Genomic DNA, 26,965 nt, shown 5'->3' with positions numbered 1-26,965 from the left:
AGAGCAAGTGAGTTATTTGTACCACAGGTACATTTATCCGCTATAGTATAATAGTATAAGGTGTACACGAGGTGTAATGTTAATTATGCAAATGTCCGATCGATGAAGTACAATTGAATTCGTTGCGTGGTTCGAGTGTGTTTGTCGATTGTTTGTCAGGAGTGTCTGAGCGATGATGTACGATACGATGATTTTGCATAAAAGATACGGTAAGATACAATGTATTCTTCATTTATTCATGAGCGGTACAAAGATTACAGGCAAAATAAGCTAATCATTTCATTACATTTTCACTGTGGATATGTTCGTGAAGTCCATTTCGTTGGACATAAGTTTTAGACTCTCTTTGAAAACGAACTCGTCCTCTACGGGTTCGCCGTTAATCACTGCCGCGCACCTCTTGTTATCAAGTATGGTAACATGGTTGCCCTCTATCTCCCCCACGGTTACTCTTCCATAAGTCAACTGAAAAATATTTCACAGTAAGGAACACCATTACGAGTTATGAGATGACTTAATCGACTGATGCATCGCGGTTGTGTTACCTTGCGCAACCCGTAGGCTTCGACAAGCATTTGTATGGCCGTCGTCGGTTTCAAAAATGTGATGGGTGATCTCAGTGGGGTCATAGCATCGCAATCATATTCGTCTAATATCTGTAAGCGTTTGTATATGAACGTGGCGATGGCCTTCTGCGCCTCGGGCGTGTACGCTTTATGTACATCAGCTGGTGTATATTCGAGTAGCGTCTCCAGTTTCTCTTCCCAGGTGGTGCGTTTGGTCAACGCCATTTTGAACTGCAAGAACACATCGATTACTTGCCTTTATACGAAATATAAAACACAGGGTTTCACTAATCAGTTTTCTAGATTAAAGTTTCAGCGATTAGGATTTGAATCTGCCGCGTTTACCTTCTCGGTTCGTGACGAATTGGTAATACCCAATATGCCGACCAAGAGATTATTCTGGAAGGCGTCCTCCGTCGTGGCGAAGAGATGCTGCGACTTTATAGTCTTCATAGAATCGGGTGATCCGTCCAGAAGTATTAGCTGACCGACGTAGCCTCGAGCTTCTAATCTCCTCACCAGTTCGATGGCTATCATCGTCCCGTACGAATACCCTACTATGGTGAAGTCTTTTCGGTTCTTACTTTTTTCTAAGACATACTGAAAGGAGACACTGTATTGTATTCGAGAGAACAAACCAGAATTGCACATAACATATCAGATCTCGGAAGGTGGAAAGGTCCTAGGTGTACGTACCGGTAGCAAACGGTCTGCCATTTCTCCTATAGTCAGGTCTGTGTCGTATATTCCCAGCTGCAAGCCATAGGCTGGAGATCTCAATTCAGACGCCAATGATGCGAAGACCGTGGCGCTTCCTTCGATACCAGGAACAAGGAACACGGCGTTCTGTTTTTCCTTGCATTTCACCGGAAGTTCAACGCAGTAATTCGTGCTTGAGATAGCTACGTTCATCGTCCTCATCAGCAACTGCATGCCGACCAAATTCTCTGTCTTCGTGACAGTTTTTGCAACCCGTTTGATCTGTTTTTTGGTGTCCTTCGTGGACATTTCTACCAAGTTGGCTACGGTCAAGGCTCGGATCTCTTGGGTCGTCAGACATACTTCGAAATCGCGCTCTAGCGTCTGCTTTATGTTCACGGCAATCATGGAGTCCATTCCGAGATCCACCAGAGAAGCGCTCTGACTTACGTTCTTAAGATCCTTGATGTCTGCATCGAGAAAATTGATCGATTAAATGAATAATAACGTTATACTACATATATTTGTTTTCAATGTATTGGTTAGCGAATCGTTACATACTCATAATAGCCATCACTGCCTCGATGACAGTACTAGCTTCGCTGGCGCTAGATTGTTTCTCCGCTAAAACCATGCTAGCAACGATGGGACGGCTATGACAGAGGAACTTGTCCAGCTCTTCCAGGCACGAGGATATCCTTTGGTGCAAGGTTCCTTCGTACACGTACTGTTCCTTATCTTCAAGAATTTTGGCAGCTATACCAACATCTCCCACGGCTCCCCACTCGATTGCCATGGCTGGAAGGCCTTCTTCAATCCTCCTCTCGCAGATTCTCTCTATCGCCGCGCTGCCCATACCATAACTAGTCTGGCCAGGACATCCTCTTCCACTGGAGAGGGTGGAGAATACGACGAAGTGACGAAGCTTCGGGCAGATCGTCCTCGTGAGCAAGTCTAACTGTTTGGTGATGCCTACCTTGGGCTTCATAACTTCCGCGAAACGCTGCTCCGTCTGGTCAACGCACAGACAGTCGTTCAACAGCGCTGCCAGGTTGAATACACCGTCCACAGGAGCTTGTTTCTCCGCGGACTTCAAGATGAACTCGCAATCGTCACGCTTCGACGCGTCTAAGCCGGAAATGATGAGGACATTCACGCCGTACGATTTCCAGACGCTCGTCCTCATCTGCTGGTACCCAGTCTTGATACCGTTGCGAGAGACGAACACCAGGTTCTTGGCACCTCGGATTACCAGCAAGTCGGCCATCTCTAGTCCAATTCCACCCAGACCACCAACAAGCACATAACTCTTGTCTGGATCAGCGTAGAAGCGTGGATATCCTAGCAGTGGCGTATTCAACGGCTCCTTCTCGTTGCCCACTTTGATCAGAATCTGAGAACAATTGCACGAGTGCACAGGTGAATATCATCTCTCCTCTCCTGCTAAGGGTAGTGTACAAAATGAATGACGAATACCTTTCCTAAATGCTTTCCAGCAGCCATATGTCTAAACGCAGCCTCCACTTCATCTTTCTCGAAGCACTCCCTAGCCAAAGGTTTGATACAACCGTCATTCATTCGCGAGTCAATGAACTTGTGCAGATCTTCCTGAACATCCTGATAAATCTCGCTGTTTATAGTGTCCATCATCACTCCGTGGAAGCTGGCCTTCTTTAAGAGCATCTCCTGTCCCAGCTGGTTGATCGCTGCCACGTCATACGTACCGATCTCCAAAAATCGGCCTCGGTATTTCAAACACCGAACCGATGCCAATAGCTTGTCCTCGCCCAACGTGTTCAAGACGATGTCCACGCCTTTGCAATCGGTCTGTTGCATCACCATTTGCTCGAAACTAGTGTCGCCCGAGTTACCGATGTGATCGTCAGGGATGCTGGGGAATGTTTCCGTGATGAATTTTCTCTTTTCCGCTGTTTCGGCGGTGGTGAAGATCTCGCAGTTCTCGGAAAGGGCAATGTTGATCGCAGCTTGACCTATAGCACTGTTACCAGCGTGGATCAGAACCTTCTCTCCCTTACTTATACCACCACAATAGTAGAACGCATAAAGTACAGTGAAGTATGCACTGGGTATGGTCGCTGCATCCTCCAAGGACCATTTCTCCGGTATGGTCCACGTGTTCAGAGTCTGCGGAACGATCAGGTTCGATATAGACCTGAAGAGACAGATAGTTAGACCAACAGTAAACAATTCAAAAAAGTTTTTGTTTTATTTCGAAATGATCTCGGACCTGCTTTGAGCTAAGCCCATCACTCTGCGTCCAGTGGTGTCTATTCCACTGAACTCGAAGCCGATTAGACACTCGTCCAGCTCTCTATTCTGCGTAAAAGCTTCAGGCATCAGTTTACCGGTGGCCACCATCACGTCCCTGAAGTTCAAGGAAGAGTAGACTACTTTGACGAGGTTCGCGTTGTTGGGATCCGGTTTGAGGTGGCCCTCGGTCCATTGAAGGGAACACAGATCTCCTCTCACCTGTTAAACGAACATTATTAACGTATCACCGGTCGGCTATTACTTAATACTTTTCAATTTTTATTTCTTTTTGACGTTTTTTCACCATTTTTGCATACCGGTATATTCACGAAGCAATGGGGCAGAGAAACAGGTTCCGGAGGTGGCAGAGGCAGATACCTATAAGTGCCCCAAACCCTCCCTGGCCGTAGAACGTTAAAGCCGATGTTAATGTCAAGTTGGTCGGAATAGAACGGATCATTCAACGAAAACTTGGGAGCATTCTTATCTTGTATGATCACTGTTTTCGCGATTTCGCCGCAGGGTTCTCTTCGGAGACACTTGACCATGCCCAGAGCCCCGTTATCCAGGTCTCCTTCAGCAACCACGACTAATCTCGTGTCCCTTTCGCTTCTCTTCTTCCCTTCCTGGGCCTTCATCGTTTCTTTCACCTTACTCAGCCAGCTGTATTCAGTATTGTTCACGTAAACCACTTCCGTGATCCTAGGTAGTTTCTCCAACCTCTTCAGAAGCAACAAGGTCTGGCCTTTGTAGCTTTTCTCCAGCACAACAGCCAATTCGTATCCTCGAATGTACAAATAAGTGTCGCTGTTCACTATGCTCTCCTTGGTCAGAATAAACCCGTCTTCCGCGATAGCCTCCATCACCTGATCGAGGTAATGTTGCCTCTTCTTCGTTAAGATGTCGTAAGTGACAGCCATAAGGAAGGATCCGTCCTCGGGCAACTTGTTCGGCTCTATCACGGTAATCTCCTCGAGGTCTGGCAGCTTTTCGTACCTGTCCTTGTTCGCGACGAGCACCATCTTTGGTCGAATCATCGGCTCATTGCCGAAAACCTTGCGTACGGTAGGCGCGAGCACTTCCTCGACGGACAAGTTGTCCTCGGGATCGATCAGTTCCAGGATCTTTGGGGTGGTCAGTAAGCTGCAGTCTAAAGCGATTTGCGATGATATTACAACCATCTCCTTGAGGCTGGTCTCTGCCTTGTCTCGGTGTGCAACGAATTTCAACTCTGTGACAATTGGGTCCGACGTGGCGTAGCGCCGCTGAATAGCATTCGCCTTTAGCCCACGGATCTCTACTCCCGCGGAGACTATGGTGTCGTAGTCGGAGTATACGTGGACCGGTAGATCTGCAATTCGGTTTTCGTTGAACATTAAGGTTACAAATCTGTTCTCTTCTGTTAAGATGTACAGTAAAGATCCCTATTTTAGTACACATTCAAAACCGCGATCTCTAATATACAAAGTTTTCGTACACCTATTAAAAACGAATAACTTTCTCAAAATTGGACCGAACAGCTTAGATTGTGAAATAGTTATTTGTTTTTAATAGGTGTACGAATACTTTGTACACCCAGTGTATCTATACCGAGCGTCTCGGTTGAAAGAGACCTCCTAGATGTTATTCGCGACAACGTACCGATACTCTCCTCGCCGAAGTTCCGGAGCATGTCGGTATGGGCTTTCATGTTCACCGTTATCTTTCTTATAGCTGTAGGCACGTATAGAGCTCTGGTGTCTAGACCTAGCAGTTTGATCTGCAACATGCTGTCCAGAAAAGCGGCCCAATTCTTCCTCCACTGGATATGGCCCCTTGTTCCTCTGATAGAGGCGCTCTTCAGTCCTTTGAATATTCCTGTGTAGTCGTAGCCACGTATTTTCAGCTCCGTGTATATATCATCGTTGGTTAAGGCTTCCTCGTCATTGATTTCCGGTAGGAGTTCGGTAGGGATCATGTCTTGCGTGGGATTGTTTGTCGTGCGGACGTTTCCAGATACCAAAGTCTTGGATCTTTCGGATATCTCGAACTTTCCAGACCCTGGAAATACATACTGGTTTAATTCTCAAGAAACGGTCGATGTGACATCGCTTCTAGTTTCAAGAAATATATTTTACCTCTCTGGACTACGACCGTCAGTTGGACACTGCCTTCCTTGGGGATGGTAGTCTCGCGTTCGAATTTAATGTTTTCAAAAACGAGGGATTCCTCGTTCAACAGCGTTCCGTGCAGCAGTGAAACTGTCTCCCATACCATGAGAAGGTATCCCGTGCCTGGGATTAGGTTCCTTCCGTCGATTATATAGTGGGCCATGTATTCGTACATCTCGTCTGTCAAATTGATGTCGAGAACTCTCTCCGCCGAGCTGATCTTCTGACGTTGCGTGTAAACCGGCACAAACCAATCGTTCGAGTGATCCCATCTGAAAGACCAACCCTCTCAGTAAATTGTTCAAATATTGTTTCTTAAAGGGTATACTCGTTTCCAGGATTGCATGACTGCGGGATGCGCCTTCTCATTTTTCGATATGATAAATACTTTTCACGAATCTACTCCCTTAAGAAATAACACACGATCAATCTTTTTCTATCGTCGAAAAGAATTGTCCTTAGTCTTAGTGGGACTGAAATAATAGTGTATCGGTATGAACCTGATGTGAGGCGAGATCATCGGCGTGCTGCGACTAACAGGGAACTCTACAGGCGGATAGATGTTGGCCAACTGTAACTGTATGCCTGCATTGTTCAGCTTGCCAAGAGCTTGCAGGAAGTATTCGACATTGTCCTTGTGGCCTCGCATCGTTAGAGGAACGTTCGTTACGTTCGGACCTAGCGATTTCTTCAAGATAGCCTGGAGGAGACCGTGAGGAGCAATCTCGATGGTTATGGCGTCCTCAGGGATCATAGTGGCGGTTTCCGCGAACAAGACAGGGCTCAAGAGGTTGTTGGTGTGATACTCTGCCGAGGAGAACTGTGCCGCCGGTGAACACCACTGGTTCTGGCTCACAGAAGTGCTCAACCACTTGGAACTACGCGGTTTTGGATTGGGGATCACCTTCTTCAGGTATGTGAGCAATTTCGTACCAGCCTCTGCGATGTAGCGACTGTGGTAGGCGATATTACTGCACGGTACTTCCCTGGCGAAGATTTTGCTGGCCTGAAAAATTTTGTTTCGTTGAGATTGACATGGACAAAACTTCTAATTTCTGACTCCAAATCATATCATTTTGAGGACAGACCTGTAGTTCGGCTACAAACTTCTTCATAGACTCTTCCGGGCCGCTGATGGTAGAACTGTCGGGGCCGTTATGACAAGCCACCTCTATATCCGGTGGACAGAGATCCTTGATATCCTCGTAACCCATGCCGACCGCTGCCATGGATCCTCGAATCATTTTGGTCTCGATAGACGCAAGACCTCTCGAATAAGCCGCAAGAATCATTTCCTCGGCAGTGAAGCAGCCATCAGCATAAGCGCAACCTAGTTCTCCTACCGAATGGCCGATTATGTTGTCCGGCACGATGCCAAGGGACGCCAGAAGATCCACCAGACCGATCTACAATGATCATGTATTTGTGAGTGCTGGATTCCCGATCCGTGTTCGCGAACATTTAACCGTGCGAGTTCTACCTGCACTGAGGCGATTCCCACGAACGAATTCAGAACGTTGTCGAAGGTTTTCTTGTCCTTGTTCGTTATAATGTCGACGATGTCCACGCCGAAGGGTTTCAGAGTCGCGTCGCACTTTTGGATGGCTTTGGCGAAGATGGGGAATCTCATCAGCGATTCACCTGGTTCCAATGGCAATATCAAGTTAGTGGACAAATTATACAAGTTATAGATCCTATAGACACTGCTCTTTCAAATAATGTACGGCGATAAGTACCCATGCCAGGCCACTGGGATCCCATTCCAGAGAAAACGAACCAGACAGGCCTCTTAGTGCCAGGGTATTCCTGAATCCCCCTAGGCGGCTTCTCGGATACCTTTGACCCAAGAATGGTGTAACCCCTGAACATGTTACCGGCTATGTCCTCGGCATGAACCTCGTGCAATAGTCGAACGAATTCCACGTCGACTGGTATACTCTCCACCTACAAAATCATCTATTTCGTATCCACTATCTCTCTCTTTTGAGTATCGCTAATAGTTTTGCTTATCGAACTAACATAATTCAGGAGAATATCCAAAGCTTCTTCGTTTCGACCAGACAATGCTACGAGCCTAGGTAAGTCGTCGGCAGGAGCACCGTTGTTCACCTTCTCCTTGGTGTGAGATTTCAAGAGAATGTGTGCATTTACGCCTCCAAAACCGAACGAGTTTATGCCCGCGTAACCACCGTCCCATGGAGTTGGTTCCGTGATTACTTGGAGCATTTCTTCTTCGAAGCCTTTGATACCCGGAGTGGGGTCATTGAAGTGCAGGTTCGGTGGAATCAGTCCGGATTCCATAGCAATCACGACCTAGACAAATTTTCGTTCGGTATTGGATCAATCATCTGTCGCGATTCTGATTACTAGACTCATTTATAACAAAAATGAACAAGTGCAATTTGAAACAGTGAAAACATGAAAAGATATTATTTTCAACACATTGAAAAATTATTAATGAAGAACATAGATCTATAATTTTATCCTGCAATTGATTCACAAACTTTTTATTTGCATAAGCATCCGGTGTATAGAGATTACTTCTGAAAATTTTCGAAAAATGCCAGTATATACCCTTAGACAGAATCTAGTCAAATTTTGACATATTTCAGATCTACAAAGGCTACTACCGCTGAAAATATTATTTTATTTGGTTCCCCCTTCTTAAAAATCGTCTCCATAAACTTCAAAATGCATAAACTTTCCCAGTCTAACTATCAGAATTACAGTTACAAATATACCTTGGCCACACCACACATTCCACTGGCAGGTTCAGCGTGTCCCATGTTTGACTTGATAGAACCGATCCTCAGAGGAGAGCTTCTGTTTTTCAGGAAGACTTGCTCGATAGCGCGAAGCTCCTCAGGGTCACCAACGCTGGTTCCAGTCCCGTGAGCTTCCACATAGGATATGATAGACGGGGGTATTTTGCACTCCCGGTAGAAGTCTTCCAACAGCATCTGTTGTATATCGCTAGCAGGAAACGTAATCCCCTGTTCTTTATACCCGTCGCAGTTCGTCTTTGTGTAGACCACCGTTGCGTAAATTCGTTTGGCATCCTTCGCCTTCTGCAGGAACATCACGCTGACTGCCTCACTGCGCACGTATCCGTTCGCTTTGGCGTCAAACGATTTACAACGGCAATCCGGCGACGAGACACCTGTGCATCGAGATCGTATACAGTTCCATTGTTTTAGGTCTCGACGATAAGTACAGTAATACTTCGTCTAAAGTTGGAGCCTGTCGATGCGTTACTAAAGGGTGTATTAATAAGAGCAATAGAACTTTGAATTGAAATAATTCGAAAAATACGGAAGATAATCTAGTACTCACTGCTTTATTTCAAAGTACATTCGGAATGGCATTATACATGAAATACAATGTCATATAAATGACCACCACGATTGCGTTTGGTGGAGTGTATACGACATACCCAATTTGAAATTTGGGAAATACGGCAGTCTATTCTCCTCCAAGATCTTACTACTTGACGCCATTAGACTTTTTCTTGTGGGGCCATATTAAGTCTCTTGTTTATTCCAACAAACCACAAACTGTTAATGATCTTCTAGCAAATACAGTTTAACGCTAAGGTGTATGTACAGTAGCGGACAAAAGTTTAATACCACTCTAAAGAAGACGATAACTTTTTTAATATTGTACTATACAATTTGAACATTTTTGGGAAGCTAGAGCAATTAGTTTACTAAAGGATGTGAAAAGAAATATTTTAAAAAATTGCAATTGATCGGAATTGTTGAAAAAATACTAAAAGTTGAATTTTTAACTTTTTTATGTGGGTCTATATTGAAAATTTAAAAAATACATTTTGTAGATCTGTGTCAATTAAACATATTTTGAAAATTTTGTCGAAATCGGTCGACGTTGCAATGAATTACAAACGTTCAAAGATGGTAAAAATTGCAGATTTTCGAAATTTTCGGCAATAAATCGTGAAAATCTGCAATTTTTACCATCTTTGAACGTTTGTAATTCATTGCAACGTCGACCGATTTCGACAAAATTTTCAAAATATGTTTAATTGACACAGATCTACAAAATGTATTTTTTAAATTTTCAATATAGACCCACATAAAACAGTTAAAAATTCAACTTTTAGTATTTTTTCAACAATTCCGATCAATTGCAATTTTTGAAAATATTTCTTTTCACATCCTTTAGTAAACTAATTGCTCTAGCTTCCCAAAAAAGTTCAAATCGTATAGTACAATATTAAAAAAGTTATCGTCTTCTTTAGAGCGGTCTTAAACTTTTGTCCGCTACTGTATAAATGTATTCATAGTACAATTAATGTGGATTTTATTGTATAATTTGTGTTATCAGTGCGATTCGACCTGATTTATAGCTAGAGTCATCGAAAATTAGGTTTGACGTATTCACTCCACCAAACGAAAGCGTGGTGGTCATGTATATGATATTGTATTTGATGTATAATGTATTTTTCGTTTTATTTCAATTAAAAGCTCTACCGCTCTTATTAAAAAATCCTCTATTTGGCATCGACATCACCGATCATGTGCAGTATACAGTACCGAGACGCGTGAACTGGAGAGACACGTGGGGGTGCAGACAGAGGTTCGAGCCACCCACGATCACCTGATCGCAGACTCCGGTCTGTATCATCCTGCAAGCCTGATCCATCGCGGCCGAACTCGAGCTGCAAGCAGAGTCTACCGTATAGGAAGGCCCGTGCAGTCCGAAGTAGTAGGAGATCCTGTTCGCTAGCATTGCTTTGCTGCATCCGGTGATGCCTAACCCGCTTGCCTAAAACATACAGACATCCTACAATTGAACAAGAAGAATTCCAAATTGAAAAGATCTCTGTTTTTCTGTTCAATCTATTCAGTTCGAAAACTGAATAAATGACGTGACATTCACCTGCGTTTTCTCGTAGTACCAAATCTTCTCCGACTCGCTGATACAAGTTGCGACAAGGACCCCAGTGTTGGTCCCTCGTAGCTGCTTGGGGTTCACCCCAGCGTCAACGATAGCCTCGAACGCGTGTTCCAGCAGCATCCTGCACATTGGGTCCATGGCGTAAGCCTGTTTGTAGTGGACGCCGAAGAAGATAGCGTCGAACTTGCCTATATTGCCCACCTTGCCACCGTCTCGCGGTATTTCAGCGTGATCTGTACCCAAGAAACATTGTTACTCTGGAGATGTGCTCCAACTCCTCCAATGAATTTCTGTAAAAATTCAGAGCGTTACCTATTTGCCACCGATCATAGTTGTCCGTGACCATGTCGACCTTGTTCATCAGGTTGTCCTTCAGTTGCTGCATGTTTTCACTCTCCGGGAAGCGACCGGCGATACCCGTGATGACCACTTCTTCGCCAGGTGCCGGTGCAACGTGACTCGACGTCTCCATCTTGCGCCCGTTTGATACCGGCATCTTTCTTTCTCGATCTGTCCTCTTTCTTGATCTATGCTCAAATTGATCACCGATGATCTACTATCACCGAGCCGATATTCCGTTCAATTTGATATTCGCAGTAGGAGATCAAAGTATGCAATTCGAATCCGCACCGCGAACAGATCAGAGGGCTTCTGGTTCAGTGACTGACAATAAGAGTTAGTCAGTGGGGAACGTCACCTAATCAACACTGGAGGACCACTCTTCTTATAACAATGACCACCTTTTTATAACCATGATCATCCCCACTGTTTGTGACCTACCGGTCTTTCACTGAATATTCCTGAAGGTGATCTGCATAATGACGTTTAAAACTCTCTTCGATTGAACTTGATAATGGCCAATTCTCCCCCCGTGTGAAAAATGCTGATTTTTTGTTCAGCTTTTTTTGTCTTTTGAATTTCATGTTCCGATATTATACAGCAGGCATGTCAAACAATTGTATCATTGTGGGATCTCTAATAAATGTGTAAGAGAGTAAGAAAAGGGAAGGAGCGTTCCGTCCTAGACCCGCTAGAGGGCTCATCATTAAATTAAGGCTGTCTAACGGGCTCTGGCTTATACGTTTGGATGTCGGAAGGCAGTTGAGGACGGTATTCATTCCGAGACGAAACTAGAAGACACGGGCGATTTTAGCTAATATTTTATTGATACTAATTATTTCGTAAAGGTTTTCATTATTAATCCAAAGAAGTACTGAAAGTCAACTAAAGTACATAAATTTCCATAGTGGCAATGTTGTTGAATTCGATTGAAAAAGGTGTGGTTAAAATGTCTAATTGTTGATAAAATAAGGTGCGACAAAACTATAAGACAATATATATTTTATGTAAGAAAAAGTGGGTGTTAGTTAATGAAAAAATTGTTTTTCTATTTATAGTAATGTGCTGTGCAACCTTTATTTTTTACGGGTTCAATTAATCGTCGTGGCATCGATATATATACATTTTTTATTTGATTTTGAATTAATTCGGCCCATTGTTCTTCAAAACGAGCTTTCAACTCTTCCACGTGTACTAAAATTTAACAGATGTTTTCTATTCTATTTAAATCTGAAGACCCCGCAGGTCATGGCAAAATTTGTATGTATATCACGGCCTTCAAAACTTTTTTACACGTTTCGCTGTATGCACAGTGGTATGTATTTTCATTTTCAAGATATAATTTTCACATGCAATATTGCTGGCATGTCGCGTTAATTGTTCTTCTAATAATTCTATTTATTTAATTGCATTTATGCTGGTGTTAATAAATTTTACATCGGTTTTCCCGTGGTACCCTTGTGCGGCCCATACAATGATGCCGCCTCCGCCCATTTGCCTCCTTGACAAATGCAATTCTTCCTTCCGCAAATCATGAACATATTATACAAGACCTTCTGGTCCATCTAAATTGAAACGTTTTCCATCTGAAAAAATAACTTGTCTCCACTTTTTTTTCACCGGAGATGTCTCTCCGCAAAATCTTCCCTGGCTGCTTTGTGTCGATTCGTAAGTGGCGGTTCTTTCTGCAATTTTCGTCTTCTTAAATGCTTGGCTCGTTTAATTATCCGTGACACATTACGAATATTGATGTGAACGCCAGCTTCCGCTGCAATTTGCTGTGCTATGAAGCTAGAATTCTACGCTACCCTCAGAATGGCTCGCCGTTGTCGCTTTGGACGTCCACCAGGATGTTTTTTTCATAATTCTCTCTATTTCTTAAATAATTGAGCACGACACATCGACTTCGCTCAATCACTCATGAAATTTCTGAAATATAAGCATTCTTTTCTTTTATATTTATAATCAGTCTTATTTCACTGTCTGTCAGCTTTTTCCCACGTGGCATTGTAGTTATATATATTATGTAAGAACAAAATGACAATGTTTAATTTCAAGTACGCAATTACTTCTTAGACTGTGACTGCGATTAGAGTATAAGACCGACTGACGAAATCCTACTGTCTTATAGTTTCGTCGCGTCGAGACCCAAATAGCACAGAGACATCCGAAAGACATCTGAAAGACGCCTGTCGCAAGACATTCAGACGTCCGAAAGACGGCAAAAATTTTAAAATTTAGGGAAAAGTTATAACAAAAATGAGAAACTATATGTATGTAATACTACTATACTTATTATGCACTGCTTGAGGTAATAATTGACTTGGTCTTCGAAAGTACCTTATTACAATTCTGGAATTTTAATGAAGTTGGCGTGATTCGAACTTTTCGAGTCCGGAATATCGTTTACTTGATGATGTCATAGTCATTACTTAGTCATTACTTTATATTCTTATAGGCACAAATCATATCAAATCATATAATTATTAGGAAAGGTAAACTTCTGTTACAAAAATTTTTTTGGTACAAATCAAACTACTTTTGTTTAATGAAGTATGGTATTAGTATATTAACGACTAAGATATATATATATATATATTTTCTTAAGTACTTCAATCGTACGTAAGCATAGAAAAACACACAGTATATTGCTCTTCGTACTTTCTTATTCAACGTCATAAGTTCGCGCAATATTGTAAAAGTAGATGAGGTATGAATTTTTTCTAGTTGAACACAGCTAGTCTTTGTTATTCAGTGAGAGAATTTCTTTTCTAATTGAACAAAGCTAGTCTTTGTTCTCCAGTGAGAATTTCTTTCTTACTTCAGTTGATGCGTTCAGGGGCGTACTTACTATGTTTCGCAAGATCTGCAATTATCGTAATAAGGATACAAGCATTAAAAAAGTAGAAGAAGAAATAAGCAAAGCGGATTGGTTCCTTTCTATACCGAATACCAGAGTTGGGCAGTAATTAATTACATGAGTATTTAATTACATCTTTAATTATATGTGCAAAAGTGAACTATAATTACAATAAGAAAAAGGGTTAAATGGTCCAAAACTTAAAAATAGTGGTTTAAAAGAACAATTATACTAAAGTAATTGTTAGACTTAATTACAATTACTGTAATTGCACGCAATTACAATTATTGGTTGAGCCAAAGTAATTGTAATTGTAATTGAAATTACATTTTGCCCCACCCTGCCGAATACGATTGCTTGCACGAGTAGAGGGAAGATAAAGGTAGAATTCTATTATTTACACATTAGCCGAGGATTCACTAGGATTGTAACTAGAAAGGGACTAGAATCTTACTAGAAAAATGGGTCGAAACATGGGTCTGTGTGTTTTCGCTTAATGTCCTTATACGAGCAAATTTTGGGCTGATTGAAGGCTCATTCGAAAGAGGAAGGTTCACCGCATGGTGCTCTGGTCATGAAGTTAACGAGATTATGTTTATAACTAATAATATGAGGGCCCAAAGTAGAGAAAAAAATCTAGGAAAAAAACCCGCAGATTCCAATGAATTTTTCTGTCTCCAAAAGACTTTTTGACTGCTATGATGACCAGAGTGCAGTGCGTTGAAGCTTCCTCTTTAGAATGAGCCCTCACCCAGCCCAAAATTTGATGAAATAAGGATAAAAACCGTCAGCGCGCAAACCCATGTTTCAACCCATTTTTCTAGTAAGATTCTAGGTATTTTCTAGTTACAATCAGAGCCTATACTACCCCTTTAAGCATAATGAACAGTGTTCGGGTGTAATATTCTTACTAATTAGTTGTCTCGTTTCACGTACACGTTAACCGGATTCTTTTGTTCTACGATGTAACGTTAGAATGAATAGGAAGAGCAAGTGTTATTCGCACAACAGGTACATTTATTCGCTATGGTATAATAGTATAAGCAGTACACAAAGTGTAATGTTAATTATGCAAATGTCCGATCGATGAAGTACAATTGAATTCGCTGCGTAGTTCGATTGTTTGTCTAAGTGTAAAGTGTCTGAGCGTTGATGTACAATACGATGATTTTGCATAAAAGATATAGCAAGACGTTTCATTAACAATGTATTCTTCATTTATTCATGAGCGGTACAAATATAGACAAAACGTAGGTAAAACATTTCACTACAATTTCACTGCGGACATGTTCTTGACGTCTATTTCGTCGGAAATAAGTTTTAGACTCTCTTTGAACACGAACTCGTCCTCTACGGGTTCGCCGTTAATCACTGCCGCGCTCCTCTTGTTATCAAGTATGGTAAAATGGTTGCCCTCTATCTCCCCCACGGTTACTCTTCCATAAGTCAACTGAAAAATATTTCACAGTAACGAACACCATTACGAGTTATGAGATGACTTAATTGACTGATGCATCGCGGTTGTGTTACCTTGCGCAACCCGTAGGCCTCGTCAGGCATTTGTATGGCCGACGTCGGTTTCAAAAACGTGATGGGTGTTCTCAGCGGGGTCATAGCATCGCAATCATATTCGTCTAATATCTGTAAGCGTTTGTATATGAACGTGGCGATTGCCTTCTGCACCTCGGGCGTGTACACTTTATGTACATCAGCTGGTGTATATTCGAGTAGCGTCTCCAGTTTCTTTTCCCAGGTGGTGCGTTTGGTCAACGCCATTTTGAACTGCAAGAACACATCGATTACTTGCCTTTATACGAAATATAAAACACAGGGTTTCACTAATCAGTTTTCTAGATCAAAGTTTTAGCGATTAAGATTTGAATCTGCCGCGTTTACCTCGTTGGTTCGTGACGAATTGGTAATGCCCAGTATGCCGACCAAGAGATTATTCTGGAAGGCGTCCTCCGTAGTGGCGAAGAGATGCTGCGTCTTTATAGTCTTCATAGAATCGGGTGAACCGTCCAGAAGTATTAGCTGACCAACGTAGCCTCGAGCTTCTAATCTTCTCACCAGTTCGATGGCTATCATCGTCCCGTACGAATACCCTACTATGGTGAAGTCTTTTCGGTTCTTACTTTTTTCTAAGACATACTGAAAGGAGACACTGTATTGTATTCGAGGGGACCAAACCAGAGTTGCACGTAACATTTCAGATCTGGGAAGGTGGAAAGGTCCTAGGCATACGTACCGGTAGCAAACGTTCTGCCATTTGTCCTATAGTCAGGCCTGTATCGTATATTCCCAGCTGCAAGCCATACGCTGGAGATTTCAATTCAGACGCCAATGATGCGAAGACTGTGGCGCTTCCTTCGATACCAGGAACAAGGAACACGGCGTCCTGTTTTTCCTTGCATTTCACCGGAAGTTCAACGCAGTAATTCGTGCTTGAGATAGCTACGTTCATTGTCCTCATCAGCAACTGCATGCCGACCAAATTCTCTGTCATCGTGACTGTTTTTGCAACCTGCTTGGTCTGTTCCTTGGTGTCCTTCACGGACAATTCTATCAGCTTGGCTACGTTCAAGGCTCGGATGGCCCGGGCGGTCAGACATATTTCGAAATCGCGTTCTAGCATTTGCTTTATCTCCGCGACCATCATGGAGTCCATTCCGAGATCCGCCAGAGAAGCGGTCTGGCTAACGTTCTTAAGATCCTTCATGCCTGCATCGAGAAAATCGATCGATTAAATGAACAATAATGGGAAACTACATATATTTATTTTCAATGTATTGATTAGCGAATCGTTGCATACTCATAATGGCCATCACTGCCTCGAGCACAGTACTAACTTCGCTGACGCTATGTCGTTTCTCCGCTAAAACCATGCTAGCTACGATGGGACGGCTATGACAGAGGAACTTGTCCAGCTCTTCCAGGCACGAGGATATCCTTTGGTGCAAGGTTCCTTCGTACACGTACTCTTTATTATTTTCAAGGATTTTGGCAGCCAGACCAACTTCTGCCACAGCTCCCCACTCGATTGCCATGGCTGGCAGGCCTTCTTCGACCCTCCTCTCGCAGATTCTCTCTAACACCGCGTTGCCCATACCATAATTAGTCTGGCCAGGACATCCTCTTCCACTGGAGAGGGAGGAGAACAACACAAAGTGACGAAGCTTCGGGCAGATCGTCCTCGTGAGTAAGTCTAACTGTTTGGTGATGCCTGCCTTGGGCTTCATAATTTCCTCGAAACTCTGCTCCGTCTGGTCAACGCACAGACAGTCGTTCAATAGCCCTGCCAGGTTGAATACACCGTCCACAGGAGCTTGTTTCTCTGCGGACTTCAGGATGAACTCGCAATCGTCTCGCTTCGACGCGTCTACGCCGGAAATGATGAGGACCTTCACGCCGTAAGATTTCCAGACGCTCGTCCTCATCCGTTGGTACCCAGTCTTGATACCGTTGCGAGAGGTGAACACCAGGTTCTTGGCACCTCGGATTACCAGCCAGTCGGCCATCTCTATTCCAAGGCCACCCAGGCCACCAACAATCACATAACTCTTGTCCGGAGCAGCGTGGAAGCGTGGATAGCCTAGCACTGGCGTATTCAACGGTTCCTTCTCGTTGCCCACTTTGATCAGAATCTGAGAACAATTGCACGTGTGCACAGGTGCAAATCATCTCTCCTCTAACGCTAAGGATAGTGTACAAAATGAACGACGAATACCTTTCCTATATGCTTGCCAGCAGCCATGTATCTAAACGCAACCTCCACTTCATCCTTCTCAAAGCACTTCCTAGCCAAAGGTTTGATGCAATCGTCGTTCATTCGTGAGACAATGAACTCGTGCACATCTTTCTGAACATCCTTATAAATCCCGCTGATCATAGCGTCCATCATCACTCCATGAAAGCTGACTTCCTTTAAGAGGATCTCTAGTCCCAGCTGGTTGTTCGCTGCAATATCAATCTTACCGATCTCCAAGAATCGGCCTCGGTGTTTCAAACATCGAACCGATGCCAGGAGCTTGTCCTCGGACAACGAGTTCAAGACGATGTCCACGCCTTCGCCATCGGTCTGTCGCATCACCATTTGCTCGAAACTAGTGTTTCTCGAGTTACCGATGTGATCGTCAGGGATGCTGGGGAACGTTTCCCTGATGAACTTCCTCTTTTCCGCTGTTCCTACGGTGGTGAAGACTTCGCAGTTCTCGGAAAGGGCAATGTTGATCGCAGCTTGACCGACAGCACCGCTACCAGCGTGGATCAGAACCTTCTCACCCTTACTTATTCTACCAAAATAGTAGAACGCATAAAGTACAGTGAAGTATGCACTGGGTATGGTCGCTGCATCCTCCAAGGACCATTTATCCGGTATGGTCCACGTGTTCAGAGTCTGCGGAACGATCAGGTTCGATATAGACCTGAAGAGACAGATAGTTAGACCAACAGTAAATAATTCAAAAAAGTTTTTGTTTTATTTTGAAATGATCTCATACCTGCTTTGAGCTAAGCCCATCACTCTGCGTCCAGTGGTGTCTATTCCACTGAACTCGAAGCCGATTAGACATTCGTCCAGCTCTCGCATCTGCGTGATGGCTTCAGGCATCAGTTTACCGGTGGCCAACATCACGTCCCTGAAGTTCAAGGAAGAGTAGACTACTTTGACGAGGTTCGCGTTGTTGGGATCCGGTTTGAGGTGGCCCTCGGTCCATTGAAGGGAACTCAGATCTCCTCTCACCTGTTAAACGAACATTATTAATGTATCACTGGTCGGCTATTACTTTTCAATTTTTCTGATATTTCTTTTTGACGTTTTTTCGCCATTTTTGCATACCGGTATATTCACGAAACAATGAGGCAGAGGAATAGGTTTCGGAGCTGGCAGGGGGAGATACCTATAAGTGCCCCAAACCCTTCCTGGTCGTAGAATGTTAATGCCGATGTCAATGTCAAGTTGGTCGGAATAGAACGGATCATCCAACGAAAACTTGGGAGCATTCTCATCTTGTATGATCACTGTTTTCGCGACTTCGCCGCAGGGTTCTTTTCTAAGACACTTGACCATGCCCAGAGCCCCGTTCTCCAGGTCTCCTTCTGCAACCAGGACTAATCTCGTGTCCCTTTCTCTTCTCTTTTTCCCTTCCTGGGCCTTCAGTGTTTCTTTCACCTTATTCAGCCAGCTGAATTCATTATTGTTCACGTAAACAACTTCCGTGATCCTGGGTAGTTTCCCCAACCTCTTCAGAAGCAACAGGGTCTGGCCTTTGTAGCTTTTCTCCAGCACAACAGCCAGTTCGTATCCTCGAATGTACAAATAAGTGTCGCTGTTCACTATGCTCTCCTTGGTCAGAATAAACCCGTCTTCCGCTATAGCCTCCATCAGCTGGTCAAGGTAATGTTGCCTCTTCTTCGTTAAGATGTCGTAAGCGACAGCCATAATGATGGATCCGTCCTCTGGCAACTTGTTCGGCTCTATCACGGTAATCTCCGTGAGGTCAGGCAGCTTTTCGTACCTATCCTTGTTCGCGGCCAGCACCATCTTTGGTTGAATCATCGGCTGCTCGCCTAAAACCTTGAGGACGGTAGGCGTAAGCACTTCCTCGACAGGCAAGTTTTCGTCGGGATCGATCAGTTCCAGGATCTTTGGGGTGGTCAGTAAGCTGCAATCTAAAACCACTTGCGATGATATTACAACCATCTCTTCGAGGCTGGTCTCAGCCTTGTCTCGGTGGGCCACGAATTTGAACTCTGCGAGAATAGGTTCCTCCATGATCTTGTGCCGCTGAATAGCATTCACCTTTAGCCCACAGATCTCTACGCCCGCGGAGACTATGGTGTCGTAGTCGGAGTATACGTGGACCGGTAGATCTGCAATTTAGTTTTGATGAACATCAAGGTTACAGATCTGTTCTCTTCTATTAAGATGTACAGTAAACATCCCTATTTTATTACACGTTTAAAACCGCCATCTCTAATATACAAAGCTGTTCCGTCCTATTTTGAAACAGTAATTCATTTTTAAAAGATGTACAAATACGTTGTACACCTACTCTCTGTATCTATACTGAGCGTCTCGGTTGAAAGACACCTTCTAAATGTTAGTCGAGACAACGTACCGATATTCTCCTCGCCGAAGTCCCGGACCTTATCGGCATGGGCGTTGACGTCCACCGTCATCTTTCTTATAGCCGTAGGCACGTATAGTGCTCTGGTGTCTAGACCTAGCAGTTTGATCTGCAACATGCTGTCCAGAAAAGCGGCCCAATTCTTCCTCCACTGGATATGGCCCCTCGTTCTTTTGATAGAAGCGCTCTTCAGTCCTTTCAATATTCCTGTGTAGTCGTAGCCACGTAATTTCAGCTCCGTGTATATATCATCGTTCGTTAAGGCTTCCTCGTCATTGATTTCCGGTAGGAGTTCGGTAGGGATCATCTCTTGCGTGGGATTGTTTGTCGTGCGAATCATTCCAGATACCACGGTCGTGGTTCCCTCGGATACCTCGAACTTCCCAGACCCTGGAAATACATACTGGTTTAACTCTCAGGAAACCGACGATGTGACATCGCCTCTCGTTTCAAGAAATATCTTGAACGTTTACCTTTCTGGACTATGACCGTCAATTGGACTGTGCCTTCCTTCGGGACGGTAACCGCGCTCTCGAATCTAATGTTTTCAAAGACTACGGACACCTCGCCGAACAGCTTTCCCTGCTGCAGAGAGACTGTCTCCCATACCATGAGAAGGTATCCCGTGGCTGGGATCAGGTTCCTTCCGTCGACTATATGGTGGGCCATGTATTCGTACATGTCGTCTGCGAAATTGATGTCGAGAACTCTCTCCGACGAGGTGATCTTCTGACGTTTCGTGTAAACCGGCACAAACCAATCGTTCGAGTGATCCCATCTGAAAGACCATCCCTTTCAGTAAATTGTTCAAATATTGTTTCTAACGGGTGTAGACTCGTTTCCAGGCATTTTTCATTAAGTCAAATACTATTCTGTAGTCAAAAGCGCTATATAAAACATCAATCTAGGCCGCGATCGACCTCAATAGATCTATTTTCACGAACACGAGGAGTAATTTGCATTCTTCGGCAGCATGTACCTTTGTGCGTTTGAATAATTCAAATTACACCTTGTAAACGCAAATATTTTAAGGGTGATCGCGGCCTAGATTTTTATCTAGCGCTTTTGTCGACTGAAAAACACCATCTGCCATCGACAAATGAGATCCCACACCCTTGCAATCCTGGAAACACGAGTCTACCCCCTTAATAAATAACACGCGATCAATCTTTTTCTATCGTCAAAAAGAAGTGTCCTTAGTCGTGGGTCTGAAATAATAGTGCATCGGTATGAACCTGATGTGAGGCGAGATCATCGGCGTGCTGCGACTAACAGGGAACTCTACAGGCGGATAGATGTTGGCCAACTGTAACTGTATGCCTGCATTGTACAGCTTCCCAAGAGCTTGCAGGAAGTATTCGGCATTGTCCTTGTGGCCTCGCATCGTTAGAGGAACATTCGTTACGTTCGGACCTAGCGATCTCCTCAAGATAGCCTGGAGGAGACCGTGAGGAGCAATCTCGATGGTTATGGCGTCCTCAGGGATCATAGTGGCGGTTTCCGCGAACAAGACAGAGTTCAAGAGGTTGTTGGTGTGATACTCTGCCGACGAGAACTGTGCCGCCGGTGAACACCATTGGTTCTGGCTCACAGAAGTGCTCAACCACTTGGAACTACGCGGTTTTGGTTCAGGGATTACCTTCTTCAGGTACGTGAGCATTTTCGGACCAGCCTCTTCGATGTAGCGGCTGTGGTAGGCGATATTACTGCACGGTACTTCTTTGGCGAAGATTTTGCTGGCCTGAAAGATTTTGTTTTGTTGAGATTGATATATACAAAACTTCTAATTTCTGTTCCTAAATCGTATTATTTTGATGATAGACCTGTAGTTCGGCTACAAACTTCTTCATAGACTCAGCCGGGCCGCTGACGGTAGAACTGTCCGGGCCGTTATGACAAGCCACCTCTATATCCGGTGGACAGAGATCCTTGATATCCTCGTAACCCATGCCGACCGCTGCCATGGATCCTCGAATCGTTTTGGTCTCGATAGACGCAAGACCTCTCGAATAAGCCGAAAGGATCATTTGCTCGGCAGTGAAGCAGCCATCGGCATAAGCGCAACCTAGTTCTCCGACAGAATGGCCGATTATGTTGTCCGGCACGATGCCAAGGGACGCCAGAAGATCCACCAGACCGATCTACAATCATCATGTATTTGTACGTGCTGGATTCCCGATCGTTGTTCGCGAACATTTAACCGTACGAGTTTTACCTGCACCGCGGCGATTCCCACGAACGTATTCAAAACGTTATCGAAGGTTTTCTTGTCCTTGTTCGTGATAATGTCGACAATGTCCACGCCGAAGGGTTTCAGAGCCGCGTCGCACTTCTGGATGGCTTTGGCGAAGATGGGGAATCTCATCAGCGATTCACCTGGTTCCAATGGTAATGTCAAGTTAGTGGTCAAATCGTACAAGTTACAGATCCTATAGACACTGCTCTTTCAAACAATGTACGGCGATAAGTACCCATGCCAGGCCACTGGGATCCCATTCCAGAGAAAACGAACCAGACCGGCCTCTTAATGCCAGGATATTCCTGAATCCCCCTAGGCGGCTTCTCGGATACCTTCGACCCAAGAATGGTGTAACCCCTGAACAGGTTACCGGCTATGTGCTCGGCATGAACCTCGTGCAATAGTCGAAGGAATTCCACGTCGACTGGTATACTCTCCACCTACAAGATCAATTATCTCGTATTCACTATCTCTCTCACTTGAGTATCGCGAACACTTTTGCTTATCCAACTAACATAATTCAGGAGAACATCCAAAGCTTCTTCGTTTCGACCAGACAATGCTATGAGCCTAGGTAAGTCGTCGGCAGGAGCACCGTTGTTCACCTTCTCCTTGGTGTGAGATTTCAAGAGAATGTGCGCATTTACGCCCCCAAAACCGAACGAGTTTATGCCCGCGTAACCACCGTCCCATGGGGTTGGTTCCGTCATCACCTGGAGCATTCCATCCTTGAAGCCCTTGATACCAGGAGTGGGATTCTTGAAGTGCAGGTTCGGTGGAATCAAGCCGGACTCCATAGCAATCACGATCTAGACAAATTTTCTTTCGATATTGGATCAACTATCTTCCGATTCTGATTAGTGGACTCTGCGTTTTATGCATTTATAGCAAAAATGAACAAGTGCACTTGAAAACAGTGAAAACATTAAAAGATTATTGAGAGTATTAATATGTATATTATTATCAACTCATTGAAAATGAAGAATATAAATTTATATTTAGGATAAACATCCGGAGTCTAGTCATCACAATCAGTAGATTGCGGATCTTTATGCATTTATAGCTTTTGAAAATTTTCGAAAAATGCCAGAATATACCTTTCGACAGAATCTAAATCAAATTTTGATATACATATTTCTGATCTACAAATGCTACTACCACTGAAAATAATATTTTATTTGATTCTCTCTTCTCTTAAAAATAGCCTCAAAAAATTGCAAATTGCATAAACTGCCGCAGTCTAACAATCAGAATTACAGTTACTAATATACCTTGGTCACAGCGCAGAGACCACTGGCAGGTTCGGTGTGTCCCATGTTTGACTTGATAGAACCGATCCTCAGAGGAGAGCTTCTGTTTTTCACGATGGCTTGCTCGATAGCGCGAAGCTCCTCAGGGTCACCGACACTGGTTCCAGTCCCGTGAGCTTCCAGATAGGATAAGATAGACGGGGGTACTTTGCACTCCCGGTAGAAGTCCTCCAACAGCATCTGTTGTATAGCGCTGGCAGGGAACGTAATCCCCCGTTCTTTGTACCCGTCGCAGTTCGACTTTGTGTAGACCACCGTCGCGTAAATTCGTTTGGCAACCTTCGCCTTCTGCAGGAAGATCACGCTGATTGCCTCGCTGCGCACGTAGCCGTTTGCTTTGGCGTCGAACGTTTTACAACGGCAATCCGTCGACAGGACACCTGTGCATCGAGAACGTATACAGTTCCATCGTTTTAGCACTTGACGATAAGTATAGTAACGTTTAAAGTTGGAGCCTGCCGAAGCGTTAGTAAAGGGTCTTTGAGTAAGTGCGGTAGAGCTTTCAATTGAAATCATACGAAAAATACGGAAGATAATCTAGTATTCATTGCTTTATTTGAAAGTACATTCGGAATGGCATTATACATGAAATACAATGTCATATGAATGACCACCAGGATTGTGTTTGATGGAGTGAATACGACAAACCCCATTTAAAATTTGGGAAATACGGCAGTCTATTCTCCTCCAAGATCTTACGACTTGACGCCATTAGACTTTTTCTTTGTGGGGCCATGTTAAGTCTCTTGTTTATTCCAATAAATCACAAACTGTTAATGATGTTAAAGCCAAAGCAAATACTGTTTAACTCTAGGGTTTATGTATAAATGTATTGAAGGTACAATTTTTGTTGATTTTGTTGTATAATTCGTGTTATCGATGATATACGACCTGATTTATGTGCTAGATTCATCGAAAATTGGGTTTGTCGTATTCACTCCACCAAGCGTAATCGTGGCGGTCATTTATACGATATCGTATTTCATGTATAATGCCATTTCGAATGTATTTTAAAATAAAGCAGTGAGTATTATTCGTTTTACATCGATTTAAAGTTCTATCGCTCTTTTTGATAACCCCTTTATTTCGCATCGACACCAGCGCGCATGTACAGTACCGAGTTGCGCGAATTGGAGAGACACGTTGGGGTGCAGACAGAGGTTCGAGCCACCCACGATCATCTGATCGCAGACCCCGGTCTGTATCAGCCTGTAAGCCAGATCCAAAGCGACCAAACTCGAGCTGCAAGCAGTGTCTATCGTGTAGGAAGGTCCGTGCAGTCCGAAAAAGTAGGAGATCCTGTTCGCCAGCATAGATTTGGCGCATCCGGTCATGCCTAACCCGTTTGCCTAAAAGATACAGACATCCAACAATTGAACGAAACATATTCCAAACATAAAATATCTCTGTTCTTCCGTCCAATCTGTTCAATTTCGAAAACTGAATAGATCACGTGACATCCACCTGCGTTTTCTCGTAGAACCAAGTCTTCTCCGACTCGCTGATACAAGATCCGACAACGACCCCTGTGTGGGTTCCCCGTAGCTGCCTGGGGTTCACCCCAGCGTCCACGATAGCCTCGAACGTATGTTCCAGCAGCATCCTGCACATTGGGTCCATGGCGTAAGCCTGTTTGTAGTGGACGCCGAAGAAGATAGCGTCGAACTTGCCCATATTGGTCACCTTGCCACCGCCTTTTGGTATTTCAGCGTGATCTGTTCCAAAGAAACATTGTTACTCTGCAGACGTGCACCAACTCCTCCAATTAATTTCTGTAAAAATTCAGAGCGTCACCTAGTTGCCACCTATCATAGTTGTCCGTGACCATGTCGACCTTGTTCATCAGGTTGTCCTTCAGTTGCTGCACGTTTTCACTCTCCGGGAAGCGACCGGCGATACCCGTGATGACCACTTCTTCGCCAGGTGCCGATGCAACGTAACTCGACGACTCCATCTCGCGCGCGTTTGGTACCGACATCTTTCTTTCCCGATCGGTCCTCTTTCCTGATCTATGCTCAAATTGATCACCGATGATCCACTATCTCGGAACCACCGAGCCGCGATTCCGTTCAATTTGATATTCGCAGTGGGAGATCAAAGTATGCAATTCGAATCCGCACCGCGAACAGACCAGAGGGTTTCCGGTTCAGTGACTGATAATAAGAGATAGTCAATGGCGACCGTCACCTAATTAACACTGGAGGACCACTCATGGGTGTAAAGATCGAAATCAGTGTACAAGGGCTTTTTATAACCATGATCATCCCCACTATCTGTGCCCTAGCGGTCTTTCACTGAATATTCCTGACGATGACCAGCATAATGACGTCTAAAAATTGCATCCAATCGTGCCCCCGTGTGAAAAATGTTGATTTTGTGTTCAGCATTTTTGCTCTTTTGAATTTCATGTTCCGATATTATACAGCAGGCATGTCAAACTATTGTATAATTGTGGGAGCTGTAATGAATATGTAACAGAGTTAGAAAAGGAAAGGTGCGTTCCGCCCTAGACCCGTTAGAGGACTCATAATTAAATCAAGGCTATCTAGCGGGCCCTGGCTTACACGTTTGAATGTCGGAAGGCGGTTGAGGACGGTGTACATTCCGAGACGAAACTAGAAGACACGTGCGATTTTAGCTAATATTTTGTTAATACTAATTTTATCGTAAAGGTTTTCATTATTAATCCAAAGAATCAACTAAAGTACATATATTTCCATAGCGGCAATAATGGGTGCGTTCCGTTTCACGCTTCAAGCGCATGAATCGCATAGAGAAGCGAAAAAAAATAAATTTTTAATTTCTAATGTTTGATGAAATGAGGTTCGAGAAAACTATAAGACAATATATATTTTATGTAAGAAAAAAAATTAAACCGACTTCGAAAAAACGCACTAAAAAGAATGAAATAATTTCCATTTAATTTATGTGAATACACACAAACTTAAATACAATACAATCTTTTCGGAGGCGGCGCAGAATTGAAAATTTTCGACCCTGGAAATTACGAAAATCCTTAAATTCTTCTAAATACTAATATATTTATATTTAAATAATATATTTGCGCCGCCTCCGAAAAGATTGTATTGTATTTAAGTTTGTGTGTATTCACATAAATTAAATGGAAATTATTTCATTCTTTTTAGTGCGTTTTTTCGAAGTCGGTTTAATTTTTTTTTAAAAAGTTTTTTTTTATTTCACACTTTCTTATCTCTGTCAGCCGTTACATTCCAAATCGTAATTTATAAATATCTGAAAGCGGCAATCGATAACGGTAACGACGTCGCGTCGTTACCATAGACATATAGAGATAGACTGCGCCGTCTTATGGGCGAGTTGAAGCCCACAATGGCGGCGCGCGGTACAAAGAGTGAGAGAGAGAGCATTAGCCGGGGTCCATAGCGCTCTCTTTCTATATGATGTGTCGACACATCAATTAGAAAGAGAGCGCTATGGACCCCGGCTAATGCTCTCTCTCTCTCGCAT

The 26,965-nt window shown here is 43.7% G+C and overlaps 2 protein-coding genes across 3 annotated transcripts; both read right to left on the bottom strand.

Moving 5' to 3' along the window:
• Positions 1 to 149: 149 nt before the first annotated feature.
• LOC143215643 (fatty acid synthase-like) lies at positions 150 to 11,329 on the bottom strand. The gene is made up of 19 exons (XM_076437936.1): positions 10,916 to 11,329; positions 10,586 to 10,836; positions 10,240 to 10,471; positions 8,428 to 8,846; positions 7,706 to 7,999; positions 7,423 to 7,630; positions 7,167 to 7,327; positions 6,775 to 7,092; positions 6,187 to 6,692; positions 5,654 to 5,958; positions 5,178 to 5,576; positions 3,854 to 4,887; positions 3,514 to 3,755; positions 2,742 to 3,438; positions 1,827 to 2,658; positions 1,263 to 1,735; positions 912 to 1,166; positions 546 to 797; positions 150 to 465 (listed from the first exon to the last, which is right to left on the bottom strand). The coding sequence occupies exons 1-19, from the start codon at positions 11,097 to 11,099 to the stop codon at positions 283 to 285; spliced, it is 7,245 nt and encodes a 2,414-aa protein (XP_076294051.1). The 5' UTR covers positions 11,100 to 11,329; the 3' UTR covers positions 150 to 282.
• A 3,456-nt stretch (positions 11,330 to 14,785) lies between these two features.
• On the bottom strand, positions 14,786 to 26,768 carry LOC143215642 (fatty acid synthase-like). 2 transcript variants are annotated; one of them, XM_076437934.1, is made up of 19 exons: positions 25,274 to 26,768; positions 24,944 to 25,194; positions 24,597 to 24,828; positions 23,441 to 23,859; positions 22,685 to 22,978; positions 22,402 to 22,609; positions 22,146 to 22,306; positions 21,754 to 22,071; positions 21,166 to 21,671; positions 20,404 to 20,708; positions 19,922 to 20,320; positions 18,640 to 19,673; positions 18,302 to 18,543; positions 17,530 to 18,226; positions 16,615 to 17,446; positions 16,051 to 16,523; positions 15,699 to 15,953; positions 15,333 to 15,584; positions 14,786 to 15,252 (listed from the first exon to the last, which is right to left on the bottom strand). In XM_076437934.1, exons 1-19 carry the CDS (start codon positions 25,455 to 25,457, stop codon positions 15,070 to 15,072), a joined length of 7,245 nt encoding a protein of 2,414 aa, XP_076294049.1. In that variant the 5' UTR covers positions 25,458 to 26,768; the 3' UTR covers positions 14,786 to 15,069. The 2 variants fall into 2 exon arrangements, with proteins under 2 accessions (XP_076294049.1, XP_076294050.1); XM_076437935.1 differs by lacking the exons at positions 14,786 to 15,252; positions 15,333 to 15,584; positions 15,699 to 15,953 and having other exon boundaries at positions 16,382 to 16,523; positions 16,652 to 17,446.
• Between the last annotated feature and the right edge of the window lie 197 nt (positions 26,769 to 26,965).

The sequence above is a fragment of the Lasioglossum baleicum genome, chromosome 14, assembly GCF_051020765.1.
Source record: "Lasioglossum baleicum chromosome 14, iyLasBale1, whole genome shotgun sequence".
Lineage (NCBI taxonomy): Eukaryota > Metazoa > Arthropoda > Insecta > Hymenoptera > Halictidae > Lasioglossum > Lasioglossum baleicum.
Note: the sequence above shows the minus strand (reverse complement) of the source record. Positions and strands in the feature narration are given on the sequence as shown.